The following is a 17,712-nucleotide window of genomic DNA, read 5'->3' as shown; positions in this document are numbered from 1 at the left end:
AATAGTATTTATATTTATTATAGCACATTAGGAGCAGAGCCTGGTGTCCTGGTATTGTGTTATACAAGGGAGCATTCTGTAATGCCTTGCCTTGTAATACAGCTGCAGCACTCACTAGTGCACTGGTATGATTATATGGGGAGACTGACTTGTGTCCTGTTATAATAATAATGGAGCAAACTATTGTAAATGTGGGGCAGGCTCTAGGGTCCTGTTATTATACTATAAAGAAGCAGACCCTGGTATCCTGTAGCTTTAATACTGATGGGGCAGTTTGTGGTGTATTGTTGTGATTACACAGATAACACATGTTTATATTATAGCAACTGCTGTAAAAAAGATATTAAATATATTGCACTGTCACCTTGTGCTCCGTTCCCCTCTCCCTATGTCTGTGTACCCCTTCTGCTTTCCTGTGTACTCTGCCCTCCCACCTGTGCCCCCTGTTCCCCTCTCTTCATGTTTGTACACCTTTTGCTGTCCTGTGCACTCTCCCCCATCCCTGTGTCCCATGTTCCCCTCTCCACATGTCTGTACCCCTTCTGCCTCTCCTGTGCACTCTCCCCCATCCCTGTGTCCCATGTTCCCCTCTCCACATGTCTGTACCCCTTCTGCCTCTCCTGTGCACTCTGCCCTCCCACTCCTGTGCCCCTGTTCCCTTCTCCATACATTATTCTCTTTGCAAAATATGTCCTATAGTGCATTTCTACATGCTTTAGGCAGTGAAGCATAAATTGTGATGGGACCCAGAAACTGTGGAGTAGGACCCCAATTTTTTAAAGTGAGCGGTCCCTGGGACCCAAATTTTTTTTTGCTCAGCGCGTCACCAGTAGTGCCCACATTTTATGTGTAATTGTAGTGCCCAAACATTATGCCACACTGTAGTATCCACAGATTACGCAGCCTGTAGTAACCACAGATTATGCCACCTATAGTGCCCAAAATGTATGCCACACTGTAGTACACACCCATTATACCACTGTAGTGCCCACACATTATGCCACCTGTAGTGCCCACACATTATGCTGCAGTATAGTGACCCCAATATTATTATACACCTTAGTGCCCACACATTATGCTACCTGTAGTGCCCACACATATGCCACATGTTGTGCCCACACATTCTGCTACACTGTAGCACCTGCACATCATGACACACTGTAGTCCCCACATATTGGGCCTCATTCAGAGGCGGTCGGATGATGCAAGCGGTCGCTCAGAAACTGGGCGGCCGCTTGCATCCTGACCGCCCGCCTCTGTTTCGGTCGTTAGGCTGTGGGTTAACACCCACAGCTCTAACGACCGCTAGGGTGATGGTCGCGATGGTCATTGACCATCGCGACCATCGGGGCTTACGACGAGACCCTAGGGTAGGATCTCACTTGTCGTAAGCCCCGGAGAGCTGCTGGCTCTGTCAGAGCCGGAAGCTCTCCACTGACATCACTAGTGATGTCAGTGGGGCCTCCCCCAAACGGCAGGCATTCCCATGGGAACGCCTCCGTTTGGGCTGCCACCCCCCCAGCCCGCCTTCCAAACGGGGCGAGCCGTCAATCAACATCGACAGCTCGCCCCCTTTGGAAAGAGACCCGCTACGACCAGCGCTGTCGGTCGTAGCGGGTCTCACACATGCGCACGAAGGAGCCGGCTCCCTCGTGCGCATGCGCACTAGACAAACATCGAGGCGGCCGTGCGGTCGTAGACCGTACGGCCGCCTCTGAATGAAGGCCATTATGCCATCTGTAGTGCCCACACAGTGTACTCACCAGCATCATCCTCAGGCAGCCGGCAGAGCAGCAGTCACAGCCTCACAATGAGTCGCACCCATGAGGCTGCGCTGCTGCTAAACTCCAGGTCAGAGGAGCATGTGATGGGGTCCTCCATTCAGAGCAGTGCTGAGTCTGACTAGTATGCTCCAGTCCCCTGCGTGTAGCTTCCGGCCGACTCAGTCACAGCCTTGATGACTGCCTGGCAAGCAGCTGCACTGCAGCCTGCCATAGGAACGGCGCTGTAGGCCACGCCCTCCCATGATAGAGGGCGTGGCTACAAATCAGTGGGCCCTACCGGTGATTTCACTGAATCCCTGGCGGCCCAGTCCAAGCCTGGTCTTAATAGCTTAAGTCCTTAATTTAGATACATCTGCGCCTGTGTGGTCCGACTTTACCGGCGCACACGTCCGCAGTAGAGCTAGGGGAAAATGTACCATTTATTCTAGTTATAAGAATGCTATAATTAAATAAAGTATTTTTTTAACCTGTTGCAAATTATTATTATTGTTATTGTCAAAGAAGCTTTAGCACTGTGGTAGCCCTTCATAGCTAGAGAAAACGACTCTTTTTGTCTGCGAGAGGGCTTTTCGCTACTTAGAGCTCTTACGGTCTGATTCGGAGGTGGGAGTACAGCAAAAAAGAGCAAGTAACTGTGCACCTGGACAAACCATGTTTCACTGCAGTTGGGGCAGATTTAAAATGTGCAGAGAGATGTAGATTGGGAGGGGTATGTCCACACTGACATCTAAATTGTCATGTAAAAATAAAGCTGTCCGACATTTGTGGGCTACATGCAAAATGTATTTACCCTGCATCAAAAATAAAAAAAATATTTGCACCCCTTGCAGTGCAACATGGTTTATCCAGGTGCTAAGGGACTTGGGGCCTCATTCAGAGGCGGTCGGAGGATGCAAGCGGTCGCTCAGAAACTGGGCGGCCGCTTGCATCCTGACCGCCCGCCTCTGTTGTGGTTGTTAGGCTGTGGGTTAACACCCACAGCTCTAACAACCGCTCCGGTGATGGTCGCGATGGTCATTGACCATTGCGACCATCGGGGCTTACGACGAGACCCTAGGGTAGGGTCTCCCTTGTCGTAAGCCCCGGAGAGCTTCCTTTCTCTGTCTGAGCCGGAAGCTCTCCACTGACATCACAAGTGATGTCAGTGGGGCCTCCCCCAAACGGTAGGCGTTCCCATGGGAACGCCTCCGTTTGGGCTGCCACCCCCCCGGCCCGCCTTCCAAACGGGGCGAGCTGTCAATCAACATCGACAGCTCGCCCCCTTTGGATCGAGACCCGCTACGACCGGCGCTGTCGGTCGTAGCGAGTCTCACGCATGCGCACGACGGCGCCGTTGTGCACATGCTCTGTGGGGGGCCATCGACCCGGTCCGAGCTAATCGGCGCTAACGACCGGGTCTGAATGACCCCCTTGATCTTTTCTGTTTTACCTCCAACTCAGAATCAAGCCCTTTATGTTAATCTGCTCCATGCTGATTACTACCATGCTATTTGATCAAACTCAGAATTCTCACCTGCTGCCAGTGCTCCAACTGCTGAGAGTATTCATTTCCTCATTCTGCTGATACAAACCTGTGCTTACTGCATCTCGGTTCCTGGTTGATCCTGAATTATTTTGGCCAGTGTTCCTCTGGTAACATGCTGTATCTGTAACTCTACTCTGCTTGCTGATTACATTTGCACTGACTAAGTATTCTTCAACTCTGTTTAAATGATGCTTCTGCCTTAAGGGATTTAATTTTCATTAAACAACATTACATGATTTTAGCTTGGCGCCAACTCGACTCTGAAGCATAGTTACAATTAAAATTCATTAGCTCTGCTACAATTTCTCGGAGCTGGCTCACTCCTTGTGGCTGGCTAGATTAGATGATATGTTGGTGTCCAGCACCCTGGTGATATGCCAAGATTATGATAGCGTGGGGACTATTAGTAAAATGAGAAGCAGATCACAGCAGTCATATTCTGACCACATTTCCAAAAATTCCCAATAATATTCAGATCTCGCTCAATTACTCTTGGGCATCAATGTCATTTTGCATTCACTAACCTAAAATAATTAACATAACTTTTAAAAAAAAAAAAAAAAAAAAAAGATCAAGTTTTGTTGAAGCATCAAGTTTCACAGATACAAACATATTAGTGAACAGTGGTGCATGTATATAGGAAAAAGCAATTACAAACAATAATATACCAAGTCTAAAGATACATAGGGCCATATTCAATTAGGCTGTGAAAAGTCGGAATCGGTGATAATTTATCGCCGATGACGTCTTTGTATTCAATTTCAAGACTTTTCGCCGGTGCGAAAAGTCTTTGAAAAAAAACGGGATAAGTTTTCACCATGTTTTAAATGGCGAAAAAAAGTGTAGAATTGGGGTTTAGGGGTGCAAGCTTAAAAAAAATAGCCTGCACCCCTGGGAATAGCCCCCCCAAAAAAGTTAAAAAAATATATAGGGTCACCCCAAAAAAATAATTTTAATTTTGGGGTTAGAAAAAAAAAAAAATGGGGAACAAGTTTTTAAATAACGAAATTAATTCAGGGGGGTCCCCAAGTATGCGGCAGGTGTTTAAAAGAATGAGGGTTGTAGCGGCAGGTGCTTTTTTTCAGAAATTTCAAAATGCACTTTAGGGACTTAAAAATATGCATGCACCCATTTTCATATACCCCAAATTTGATTGGCATAGTTATTTTTTGCCCTAAAAAAACCTAAATGCTATTATTCATCACTTCTTCAAAGTCGGGAAAAAACACCTGCCGCGGCTATTTAAAAACCCTAATTACCAGCCTCCCAATCTGCTCCTTCCCCTTTTGCTTTGTAAAAACCGTCTCTATGTATGGGTGTATGTAAATGTGTATGCATATATGTATGCAGATATGTGTTTACAATTTGTGCGCTTCTTTACTCAGACTATTTTTACTTATGTGTTTTTTTCTCCTTTTTTTTGAATGTTTCTATTTCTTTGAAAATATGTAAATGGATCATAATTTTCAAATTTAATTTTTTGTGAGATTTGGAATGTCTTTGTGACAAATATTTGTTCAAATGGGTTTTTGATTTCTATGATTTCTGTTACTCCATATGATCCGGCAAATAAAATGTATTTAAAAAAAAAAAAACCTAATTACCTTCTGCAGGGAAAACGGGGGTACCCACAGTGATTCCCCATGTCAGGACATCATTAGAGGGGTCCAAGGATGAATTCCCAAAAATTGACTATTTTTCCCGATACTTGCCTTCCAAATCTGGTTTGTCCCTTGCGATGATAAAGGGATACCGATCCCGTTGTACCACTGTTATCCAGTTGTCACTGCCATATACAGTGTGAATCCAATGGATGCAGTGATGATTCACAATAACTATGCAGTATAACTCACCAGCTTTAGATGTAGGAGAGCACTGGTGAAGGTGAATCTGCAGCAGGGTTTGTCCATCAGAGCAACCATGCACAAGTCTAGAGCTCTCAGTGTAGATCATCAACTGAAGGTATAGAAAGAGTGCTACTTGTAGTTACTGTATATGCAGCAAATATCAGCGGCGGGGAGATCTGTAACCTGAGTCAGCAGCTGAACTCACCAGCAAGGGTACTTGAGGTGTGCTGGTAACACCTGGGTCGGGAATCGGTGGCTGTGTTCAGGGCTGCCATCAGAAATTGTGGGGCAGATAGCTGTGTGTGTTACATAAAAGAGGATCTGACTGAAGGTGATTGGGGAGTTGGCAAGATGGAAGGGGAGTTTGCCAGGGAGAAGATAGTGGCAGGAGATTAAGGAGATAATAGAAACTTCACCCCAAAGATGGCGTCTTTCTCAGGAGCATATTTATTAATACACACGGGCCCCTGGTCCAGGGGTGTGCCGCAATGCACACCCTGCACCCATACTTTTGTTTTTTTATACTTTCCCCCCCGATGTCCCATGTAGCAGCGCTGCTAAAAACGCCTGGAAAATGGACACCGCGGCCATTTTCCAAGTCTTTTGCGCATGCGCAGTAGGAAATCACTGAGAAAGTGGCTGCTACACCAGTTTCCCGGTGAACTGCACATGCGTAGTCGACTTCGGGCACACACCAGTGCCCAGAGTCTACTGCTGCTGTCACTTCGCTGATGGGGGCCTCGGTCAGGTACTGAACATGGGCCCCCTCCTCTGTTAATACGCCCCTGGTCTTTCTAATATATTTATAGCATGCATCATTTATTCCATCTACTGGATATTCATCAGAATGCTGTTCACAATTATTTAAGTATTGACTACCTTATAAGATATTCAATGAAGACTGTGGTAGGATTTACTTATAGGCGGTTTTGTCAAATTCGTCAATGACTGGAGGCTTTGATCGATGGATTTAAAAGGGCAAATATAAATAAATGCTGCACCAGCTTAGTTTAGATTTTTTTCTGTTGAAGCTTTAAATCCATAGGTCAAAGTAAATCTAGCCCCATGAATTTTATGAACAATTTCTATCTCTACCTTTCCAGGTTGTTCATTACATCCCAGTAAGTTGCAAGTAACATTTTTTTATGAATTTAGTCACAGGACACTTTATCATTTTTATTCTCACTGGTTGCCTTCTTTATATATTGGATACTATGAGGTATATTTACTAAAGTGCGGGTTTTTAGAACTGGAGTTGTTGCCCTTAGCAACAAATCAGATTCTACTTATCTAGCACCATCTAGAAGATAGTAGATAGAATCTGATTGGTTGCTGTGGGAAACAACTCCACTTCTAAAAACCTGCACATTAGTAAATATGTGCCTATGGGCACTGGACACTTATAGTAATGTTGATAATTACTTTTGGGAAATTGGGATTTGTATCAATATTTATGTAAAAATAATGTTGGAATCGAATCTTGATGAAAATACTGTGGGCCTGATTCTGAGTCAAACACAGTGGCGACATTCTCATAAATTGGTGGGGTTTTTGTAATGCGGCATTCCACGTTGTGTATGCAGTGAGTCACAGTACCGATTGAGACGCACAGTGTCTGAAATGCATTGGGCATTCCTGGGCGGAGACTGGGAGGTGACTATTCAGACGTATGGATAGGCGCTCTCTTATGAGTGGGAGTGTTGCAGGCATGTCACTAGGAGTGGTTGCTGACTCAGCCGCTTAAACGCGGATATTCATAGCTATACTCTGGTGGAGATTCTGCACTAAGGGGTAAGTTTACTAAGACTCGTGTCTGGCCAAGATGCTGTATTTACTAAAGGCAAACATGGTAGAAAAAACAAGATTCGAAATGCAAAACAGAAGGGTAAAAAAATAGAATTAAATACACTATCGTTCAAACTTGCCCTCACCCCCTCCCAATGAATAAACAGCATCAGGCTTTTTGAACTGGTCCTGGTTCAGGAAATACAGGAGAAAAATGGCATGGAGGTCCAGGGTATTTCCATGAACCAGCACCAGATTTCAGAGTCGTCCTGGTTGAGGAAATACGGGAGGGTAGAGGAATGCGTAGGGTTCCCCCGTATTTAGAGTAGTCAAAAGAAGTGCCTGGTGCAAATTACGCAGTTTAGTGTAGGACTAATCTGCCTGCTGCTCTCTAGAGAAAAAGTGAATTACTCAACCCTCACAAGTACTCACAAAATTTTTTAGATAAAGTAGAAAGCGCTGGCAGACAGTATTATATTAAAAAAGGATTTATTATTTACCATATATAATAGATACTGCCAGCTGATAAAAAATATACAATAATACTCCAATACTACACCATAATAAACCATCAATATCACAAAGGAGCATGCATTCTTAAGATTATTAAAATTTATACATACAAACAGTATACATTTTTCTTCAGTGCTAAGAATTAGTACAAGCATCTACGCTTGCAGCAACTCTGAGCGGCACTTAAGACAATCTCCTCTCAACAATTGTCGTTAATTGGAATCATCCAAAGGCAGTCTACATGGGACGATCGTCAACGATAACTATATCGTTGTACGATCTCCCGGGTGTGCTGGATGATCGATATCGAACATCCAGCACACCAAAAAGCCACCAACGATGGCCAACGATCCCTATAGTAACCTGGTTGATATCGACCAGGTTGGCCTGCATGCATGGACGATATCGTTATCGTCCATACGTGCCCGCGCATCTCAGGTCGTTGGGCACTGAAAAATGACCAATAACGATATGATCGATATAGTTATCGTTCTTATCGTCCATTTTAATCATAACGTGTGTAGGCACCATAAAACTCTTTAAACTAAGTTGTTTCTCTTTTTTCTTTTATTCCCATCAACAAAATAGTTATCTGCAACTTTGTTTCCAATGAGTCTTTATAGAGAGATTTTGTAACTTTATCTCAGCGAACACTTATTTTACTAGTACAAAAGTTCCATGACTGACTCCAGCAGAAATGCTTTCTCACAGTAAAAAAACTTAAAGTTCTTAGTGCATGCATTCTTATTATATAAAATTATTAATTTATCATGGCCATGAAAAAAAAACAAATACTTAACAAGTCACGACTTCCTTTATCTGATGATAGGAAGGATCTCCCCATATTTTTTCTCTCTCTGCTCCCGGCTGTATATATCAGTTGTGCTTGAATGGCGATATCATGAGTGGGTAGGAGAAATCCCCAAATACTGCAGATAGACTAGGAATATGTATATATGTATCCAGCTTGATTTCCAATAGCAGCTTTAAATGAGTTTCACGGCCTGTGCCAAATATCAGCGGCTTACTCAGTAAGCATGTCTTTGATCTGTCTCAAAGCCTGCTTTATAGCTGCTACTTTTCAGTCTGCAAACACCTTGCTGATTAAGGGCCTGATTCAGAGCCGGATGCAATTAGCGCTCGCTCGTCCAGAAAATAGGGGTGGCTATTCAAATGAACCGTTCGCTCTTTGCGGTCTGTTCACACCTCTAGGTCTGAACGAGCGAACAAAACTTGCGGTCGTTTTTTGGAAAACTACGCCCCCTGGCCGCTCGCATCCTACGTCATGTCCGCTATTTATTAGATTAATCGAGTACATCCACCAGCGTATGAACTGCTCGCTATTCTTGTGGTTGGTTTTTGCTACCACAATCTTGCGAGCAGTTCTGGCTATAAAACAACCAAGTGACGTGGTCAGTGACGCTGCTGTTTTAATTATGCACACTCATAAAACGCCCGTTTTGACCTTTAAGCACGCCTGCGTTCTGATCTCCACTCCCCGTTTTCAAGCACCTTCCCCTGTTACCACCCACATACGCCTCATCCTGTCACTCAAAGTAGCAGGCATTCTCTTTATAGCGAACAAACGATTTTCGGCCGCACTGACTGGTTCGCGCATGCGTATTAGAAACCGTACGCATGTGCAGAAGTGCGAACATCGCTCCGAACGAGCGTACTGCCGCTTACGAGTGGCTCTGAATCAGGCCCTAAGCCTTTTAATTAGCTAAGTTTCAGTAGTTTTATTTGTGTAGACCAGGTGTCTATGTTCACCATGTCAGTCTGCGTTCCAAATGCTGGCTTGTGTTCCACTTTATTAAGGGTCAAGTATATTAACTGTCCCCCCTTCTCCCCCTAACCCTTTCTTGTAGCCTGACCCTACCCACCTGCACCCTAACCCTCCCCATTAGTGCCTAAACCTAAGTTTCCCCCCTTCGTGACTTAACCTAACCCTCCCCCCTTAGTGTCTAACCCTAAACACCCCCCCCCCCCATTCCCCCAATGGTGCCTAGCTTAAGTCCCGTGTCAGGCTTGCGATGTCAGGATTTTGACCGGCGGCATCCCGTCCGCCGATCTGCTAACTACATCCCCTAAGAACTCTGTTTACATTTTTTACTGTGAGAAAGCATTTCTGCTGGAGTCAGTTATGGAACTTTTGTACTAGTAAAACAAGTTGATCGCTGAAACAAAGTTACAAAATTTCTCTATAAAGACTCATTGGAAACAAAGTTGCAGATAACTATTTTTTTGAAGGGAATAAAAGAAAAAAAGAGATACAACTTTGTTTAAAGAGTTTTAAGGTGCCTACACACTAGGCAATATTTTACACGATTCGTCCGATTCCGACGCATCAGAACGACATCGTGTAAAATATGTCCAAATCGGGAGTGTCAACTCACGATGCCGATGCGCGTCCCCGCGGTTCATACATCGCATCTTCAGATCTTGCCTACAGGAGGCCACGATCTGTCAATCTCGTACATGATCCTGCGGCATATCGTGCAGTGTTTTTGCCTGTACTTTATGTCGTTCGGATCCGCATACAATGCTTGCAGGCATAGATCAGGGAGATCTGTACTGCAAGCATGAAGACACAGATGCATGGACGGATCTCCATCCGTGCATCTATGTCTAATAAAAATTAAGTCCTGTGTAAAAAAAAAAAAAAAAAACCGGCGTGGCCTCTCCCCCAAAAGAGCAGCTTTAGTCACCCAGTGCTGGTTGTGCAAAATACGGGCCCCCCAGCCGAAGCATTAACCCTGACTGCTAGTCAGGCCAGGCCAGGGATCCCTTGAGGAGCTGGGGACTCCCTCCCCCCAATAAAGGGGGTACCCCTCCCCAAGGCACCCCAGGCCTAGGCTGATAGCCAGGGGCTATTACCGGAACCCCTGGGGTGGTGGGTGCCAAGTTGATAGTGTAGTGTAGTGCTTTTGATAAAAGTAAAATTATTGTCTTTTGCTGTGGAACTGCAGGTCCGAGCAAGCCTCCCCTGCATGCTGGTACTTGGAGAACCACAAGTATCAGCATGCGGGGCATTACGTAGTTCCACAGCAAAAGCAATATTAAAATAAACACAGGAGACACACACCGTACAAAGTTTAAGTTTATTAAACATACATGCATGCACCGAACGACATATAGAACCAGGACCGGATCAGAGCTCAGTGCTGGTTGCTCAAAGTACATCGTTTGTCCCCCGTATTTTGGCAACCAGGACTGGTTCTAACTAGCCCGCTGCTGGTTGTGCTCAGGTACGGGGGACCCCCTACGTCGTTTGTCCCCCGTATTTTTCACAACCAGCACTGGGTTACTAAAACCCAGGGCTGGTTGCTCGTTTGGGGGAGGGGGCCACGCCGTTTTTCTTTTACACAGGTTTTAATTTTTTAAACACAACAGCACAGACTGGTCTCACTGATCCCGTCTGTGCATCTGTGTTTATTTTTTTACAGACAGATGCATGCATCATGGATATCCCTGATCCGTGCAAGCATCTGTCTGCTATCCTGCACAATCTAAAGATCCGCAAATCTTTAGATAGTGCCAGGCCTGGGTTTTTCACAAGGCAACCTAGGTGCTCGCCTAGGCCCTCACAAGTCCCAAGGGGCCCGTGGATGGGCCCCTTTTGACTCGCGGGGCCCTAAACGGGACCCTTTTCCCCAAGAAATCTGGCCCGTCAAAATGCTTCCAGAGGAGCACTGTATGAGTACCGCGTGACGTGATGATGTCACGAGGACCCGCTTATAGAGTCCCGCTGCAGCGCCACTGTCTGCATTGTCACAGAGTGGCTGTGCATAAGAGGGAGGACGAGGGTCACCGAGTCCTCCGACAAGCCCCATCCAGCTCCAGCCCACCCCCAGCAAGGCAGCCTCTGCCACTGACTGCCAGGCTTGCAGCTTGCCACCAGCATCGGTGGCACCCAGCAAGGAGCAGAGGGACAGGCCAAGGCAGAGTCTGGCTGAGTGAGACAGTGACCGAGGATCCAGATCTCAGGGAATCACAGCAGCCAGGCAGGTAGGGTCAAGTACTGTGCTATTCTCAACTACTCTAATATAGCTTGAATTATGTAGGATTTATTTTTTATGGTAGATGGGGTCTGGGAAGTGGAAACGACTGCCTTATATTATAAGCATATAGTAATATACATTATGATGATAATGACATTATTAGTATTATTAGTACATCAATCCAGAATGATGGTATTTTGATGTTAGGTACTTGTAATATACTGTACTATAATGCAGTCCTATCCACTCCCCACCTACCATTACAAAAATAAATCCTATAGTGTACTTAAAAAAAAAAAAAGGGGGGGGGGGGGTGTAATGGTGACGACTCATCCCCATCATTGTACTCAGCTGAGCACAGTCACAAACAATTCTGGGCATGGCCACACCACAACCCCCACTGCAGATGCCACCTCGCAGCTACCTTCTAATCCTTAGCACTCCTCAGGCTTATGTGATGTATTCAATGGATAATGAGGAGTAAAATCTTAGGGTATTAGGTTTAATTTGGGCTTTGACATTAGGGATAAGGTATTACGGCTGGTGTATCAGTTTGGGTTAGGGTATTAGGGTCAGGTTAGATGTTTGAGTTGGGGTATTAGGGATGGGTTGGGGTAGGGTTTAGCGGTTAGGGTATTAGGGTTAGAGGTTATGGTTAGGGTCAGGTTTGAGTTTAGGGTTGAGTTAGGGTCAGGATTAGGGTAGGGATGCTTTGCATGAATCAGGAATGCAAATAAAGTGCTATGAATTGTTTGAGATAGGGGGGCCCCAAACTGGTAATTTGCCTTGGGCCCCATGAGGTCTAAATCCGGCTCTGGATCGTGCACGATAGATCGTGTGACACATCAGCTTTTGCTGCACATCGTGTCCTGGAGTGCCAGGGAGCTGCCGATGAGAGTTCAAGGGAAATTGCTCACGATATTGCATCGTGAGCACATCGCGTAGTGTGTAGGCACCTTTAGACTGCCTTTGTATGATTCCAATTAACAACATTGCTTGAGAGTAGGTCGTCTTAAGGCCCCCATACATCAGCAATCGATTGTGGCAATTCTGCAATTTGCAATCGATTGTGTATAACAATCTGCAATGTATGGGCTTCACAGATCGCAGATTGCACCCAAAAAGTGATTGGAATTGTTAAATCAGATTGTCCAACATGTTGAATTTCCAAGATCGATTGGGGCTATAGATTGCTAGTGTATGGACATGATCAGCAGATTTGTAGACAGTTACTAGTAAAATGATGGGCCTTTCAAGATTGACAGATCTGTGTTTGCTGAAAATGATCTGCAAATCACTGAAAAAGATCTGTAATGTATGGGCGCAGATTGCTAAATTGGGAAATCCTAAGATCGGGTAATAAATCTTCAAATTGTTCAATTGTGGTTTTCAGATTGCTGATGTGTGGGGGGCCTTTAGGTTCCGCTCTGATTAACATTTGCTGTGGATGCTTGTACTATTTCTTAAGGCCCCCATACATCAGCAATCTGAAAACCACAATTAAACAATTTGAAGATTTATTGCCCGATCTTAGGATTTCCCAATCGAGCAATCTGCGCCCATACACTACAGATCTTTTTCAGTGATTTGCAGATCGATTGCAGCAAACACAGATCTGCCAATCTTGAAAGGCCCATCATTTTGCTAGAAACGGTCTGCAAATCTGCTGATCATGGCCATACACTAGCAATCTACAGCCCCAATCGATCTGTGAAATCCAACATGTTGGACAATCTGATTAATCAATTCCAATCACTTTTTGGTTGCAATCTGCGATATGTGAAGCCCATACATTGCAGATTTTTATACACAATCAATTGCAAATTGCACGATTGCTGCAATCCATCTATGATGCATGGGGGCCTTTAGCAGAGAAGAAAAATGTATAATGTTTAAATAATCTTTAGAATGCATGCTCCTTTGTGATACTGATGGTTTATTATCCTTTTTTAATATAATACTGTCTACCAGTGCTTTTACTTTATATAAACTCTTTCCCCCGTATTTCCATCAACCAGCGCCAGGCTCTTACTAGCAGAGGAATACAAAGAAAAATGGTAGTTGCTCAGATCAGCTTAATTGCATAACACAGGTGCTTGTAAAGGGCGGGGTTTACTCTGAACACAGAAAAAAAAGAGAGATTTGCCCTCCAGCACACTGCAGCAAAAACAATACTTAAATCCTACATAATAAGAGAGATTTAGAGGTATTGGTTACACATATTTGCAAATATATGAATAAGCGCCAGGCCAATCGTCAAGGCTCCTCTATACTGGCGTCCTTAATATTAGGGGCTCACGTCCGAGAAGCAAGGCACCCCAAAAAAATTCCAACCAAGGGCCATCCCCAGGGCATCACATGAAAAAGGGAAAAAGGTGATAGTGAAGTATGTAGGAAAGATGTGTAAAGATAAATCAATAAGTGTTAATGAAATGATAAAGAATTAAAATGACATATATAATGTACAAACAAATAGAGAAGTGATAAAAGTATTCTATATTCTTAATTCACATAGAATACTTTTATCACTTCTCTATTTGTTTGTACATTATATATGTCATTTTAATTCTTTATCATTTCATTAACACTTATTGATTTATCTTTACACATCTTTCCTACATACTTCACTATCACCTTTTTCCCTTTTTCATGTGATGCCCTGGGGATGGCCCTTGGTTGGAATTTTTTTGGGGTGCCTTGCTTCTCGGACGTGAGCCCCTAATATTAGGGACGCCAGTATAGAGGAGCCTTGACGATTGGCCTGGCGCTTATTCATATATTTGCAAATATGTGTAACCAATACCTCTAAATCTCTCTTATTATGTAGGATTTAAGTATTGTTTTTGCTGCAGTGTGCTGGAGGGCAAATCTCTCTTTTTTTTCTGTTAGCAGAGGAATACCACAGCAGGGGAACATACTTCACAGAGTCCCCCAGCCAAACCATTAACTCAAAACTAGTCAGCCCAGGCCCAATGAAGGGGTCTAATGTCCCGAGTATACCCTGGGCCCAGGCTAATAGTCTGGTCTATTTTCCGCACCCCCTCGGTGCCTTTGGGTGCAGGGTTTATGTGTAAAATTAGAATGGTCCCGTCATGGAGATCTGCAAGTTTCTATGGGAAATACCACAACTTCACCTTCATTCAGGAACTGTACTTAGAGTATAGTACTATTGTTGTGGGCATGTGTAATTTGTTTTTATATGTTGCCAAGTCCTGGGAAGTCTAAATGGAGAAGGGGACCAACCGCCACCATGGAGTAGGTGAGTATGTATTGTGAGTGTGAGTGAATGTGTATTAAACTAATACCATATTCAATGTGTGTGTCATGTAGAAATGAGTGGTTCCGGTTCTCTGAGAACATACCTGATCCAAGAGGGATCAGAGTCCGGCTCGGGGTTTCCCGTCAGTCTCTGCTCCCAAAAAGAGGCAAAACGTCATCAATCCCGGCGTCGGATTCCCGTGGTCATCGGCGCCATTTGCTTCACTCCAACCTTGCTGTACTCTGCTGTGTGGCTGAGCTGTGGACTGTGCTGAGTCCCTCCAGGGGCTGTGTTATCCACGGGCTGCGCTGAGTCCCTCCAGGGGCTGCGCTGAGTCCCTCCAGGGGCTGCGCTGAATTCCTCCAGGGGTTGCGCTGCCGACGCACCTGTCCGGTGTCCATCCGCTCCAGTGTTGCTGACGCACCTGTCCAGTGCCCATCCGCTCCAGTATTAAAAAAAAAAAAAAAAAAAAGTTTTAAAAATAGCTAAAATAAAACACTTAAAAAGTCAAAAAAAGTTTTGAGAAAAAAGTTTAAAAAAATCAGTTTTTTTGTACTATACCCCAGTGTATCCCTAAGACAAGTACTGTGACGCTGTAGGCCGTACCCCAGTATATCCATACAAGTACTGTGACGCTGCAGGCCATACCCCGGTGTATCCATACAAGTATTGTGACTCTGGAGACCGTACCCCAGTGTATCCATACAAGTACTGTGACGTTGCAGGTCGTATCCTAGTGTGTATCCCTTACACACAAGTACTGTGACACTGCAGGTCGTACCTCAGTGTATCCATAACACAAGTACTGTGATGCCACAAGCCGTACCCTTAGTGTGTATCCATAATACAAGCATCTTGATGCCTCAGGCCGTACCCTTAGTGTGTATCCATAACACACGTGCTTACTGTGATGCCACAGGCCATACTCATGTATCCATAACACAAGTACTGTGACACCACAGGCCGTACCCTTAGTATGTATCCATAACACAAGTAGTGTGACGCCTCAGACTCTACCCCAGTGTGTATCCATAACACAAGTACTGTGACGCCGCAGGCTTTACCCTTAGTGTGTTTCAGTAGTTTATTATACTGCCATACTATCTGCCACTACAGTGCCACTCTGTTTCCTAGCTTTGCCATGTTGGAAGCTGAACTGCCACATGTTTGTGACGCCCACTGCTGTTGCTTAGCTTAGTCAGCCAGCTAACTCGGTGCAACCTTTTGGCCTAAACTGGATTAAATCAATATTGTGAGCTGTGAGGTGGTCAAAACTGACTGAAGATGAATTAAATAGGCCTAAATTATGTGATTTCAGCTGTTTTTTATGATTTTTTAGAAAAAAGACCAAAACGCGCAAGGGCGGTTTTTGCAAAACCAGATCCAAAACACGGAGATACAGATCTAAAACCCAAACCATAACAGTAGGGTAGGCGCACATCTCTAATGTCAAGTCATTTGTTCAATATTTCCTTTACATTGGAACTAGAGGTGCCAGCAGGCCATTAGGTCCCGGAATGTTGGCACTTGTGGATCTCCAAGTGCTGACATGCTGGGACCAGTAGTCCAACTGTAACAGACAATATTCTATTTTTACACAAATAACTCTGCACCCAAAGGCACCAGGGGTGCGGGGAATAGCCTCGGGCTATCATCTTGGACGGGGTATACTAAAGAGGGGTAGGTCATTCATGTAGCACAATGAGCCACAAGGAAGGGGCTGTGCAAATTTGTGGCATTAAAATTTAAATTTAACGGGGCATTTGTAGGAGATAGACATCTTGTGTTATCATTTGCGAGTTCAGAGTGCTGCGTGTAAAGACGGAGCCTCGGATCACCATCATGACCATCAGTCGCGATTCATGATGGTTTCAGGCATTTGCCAGCCTGTGTAAGCTGAAGCTTACACAGGCTGGACGTAGGATTCCAACAACCGGGTCAGGAAGTCTGCGTCCGACAATGCAGACTCTGGACCCGTCACGCCTTCAAACCGGAGGCAACACGTCCCCGTTTTCAAGAATGGTGCTGCCCCCGCTCCTCCTCTGAAACGCGGCGGGGCTGCGAGCGAGATCACATGGCCCGTTCTGCACATGCACAGAACGGGTCTTGTGTCTGCGCAGACCCCCAAACATCGTATTTTTAGGAAAACCACCGGGTTTACGTATAAATATGAATTAGGCCCTAAGCTCCTTAGTAAGGGAGTGCATTGAATGAAAACATATAATAGTTCACAGACATGCAATGGGAAAATGTGTAAAACCCACCAAAACTAACTTATTTCACTATTATGTTTTTAATGTATTTACTATGCATTTGTTTATGTTGCACTTTTACTATTACAAACTATCATACTGATAGTACACATTAAATTTGAGCGGTAGGTCATTCATGCAGCACAATGAACCTCCAAGAAACTATTCATTCTATTATGAAGGCAGATAAAACGCAAGTAACAGTGGATAGTTGTGAATGGAGCGTTATAGAAATGTTCTTTTAGTGTGTTTGTGTATGTAGACATATATATCACATATTTTACATAAAATACATATATATTTATTATGTTTAATATATTCTCTTGAATCAGTTTGTAATTTTCATACTCTTGTATCTTTTCTAGACAGCCCTTAATTTGTATTATTTGGCTATTATCGGGCAAGGATTGTCAATTGCATCACTTCTAATATCCTTGGGAATCTTTTTCTACTTCAAGTAAGTGCTTTTATTTTTAATAATTTTTTACCCATCAAAAAACCCTGAACCTTAGTTTAAAAACAAATCAAATCAAGTATAATACTTGCCAATGCTGCCTTATTGTCAGTTAGACCCCCTGAAATAAAAGCAATCTCCCTGACTCCCTGAAGAATCTAGCAATCACCCTGATAACACCTTACCCCAATTACGTAGCTTTTTTTTTGGTGGGGGGGCAAGAAATCGGAGATATATATACTTTCAAATGGGATCATCTGTGCCATTTCCCTGCATTGGTTATAAGGCACAA

At 44.3% G+C, this 17,712-nt stretch overlaps 1 protein-coding gene across 1 annotated transcript in view; it reads left to right on the top strand.

Annotated features, from left to right (window-relative positions):
- CALCRL (calcitonin receptor like receptor) overlaps nucleotides 1-17,712 on the top strand; it is a 196,064-nt gene that overhangs the window by 92,041 nt on the left and 86,311 nt on the right. The window contains exon 6 of the mRNA XM_088451049.1: nucleotides 17,332-17,423. Within this exon, the coding sequence (XP_088307175.1) occupies nucleotides 17,332-17,423 (92 nt within the window). The remainder of the gene's footprint in view (nucleotides 1-17,331; nucleotides 17,424-17,712) is intronic.

Source organism: Taudactylus pleione, unplaced genomic scaffold, assembly GCF_031769625.1.
Source record: "Taudactylus pleione unplaced genomic scaffold, aTauple2 ptg000536l, whole genome shotgun sequence".
Classification (NCBI taxonomy): domain Eukaryota; kingdom Metazoa; phylum Chordata; class Amphibia; order Anura; family Myobatrachidae; genus Taudactylus; species Taudactylus pleione.
The sequence above is the reverse complement of the archived record's forward strand: the minus strand, read 5'-3'. Positions and strand labels throughout refer to the sequence as shown.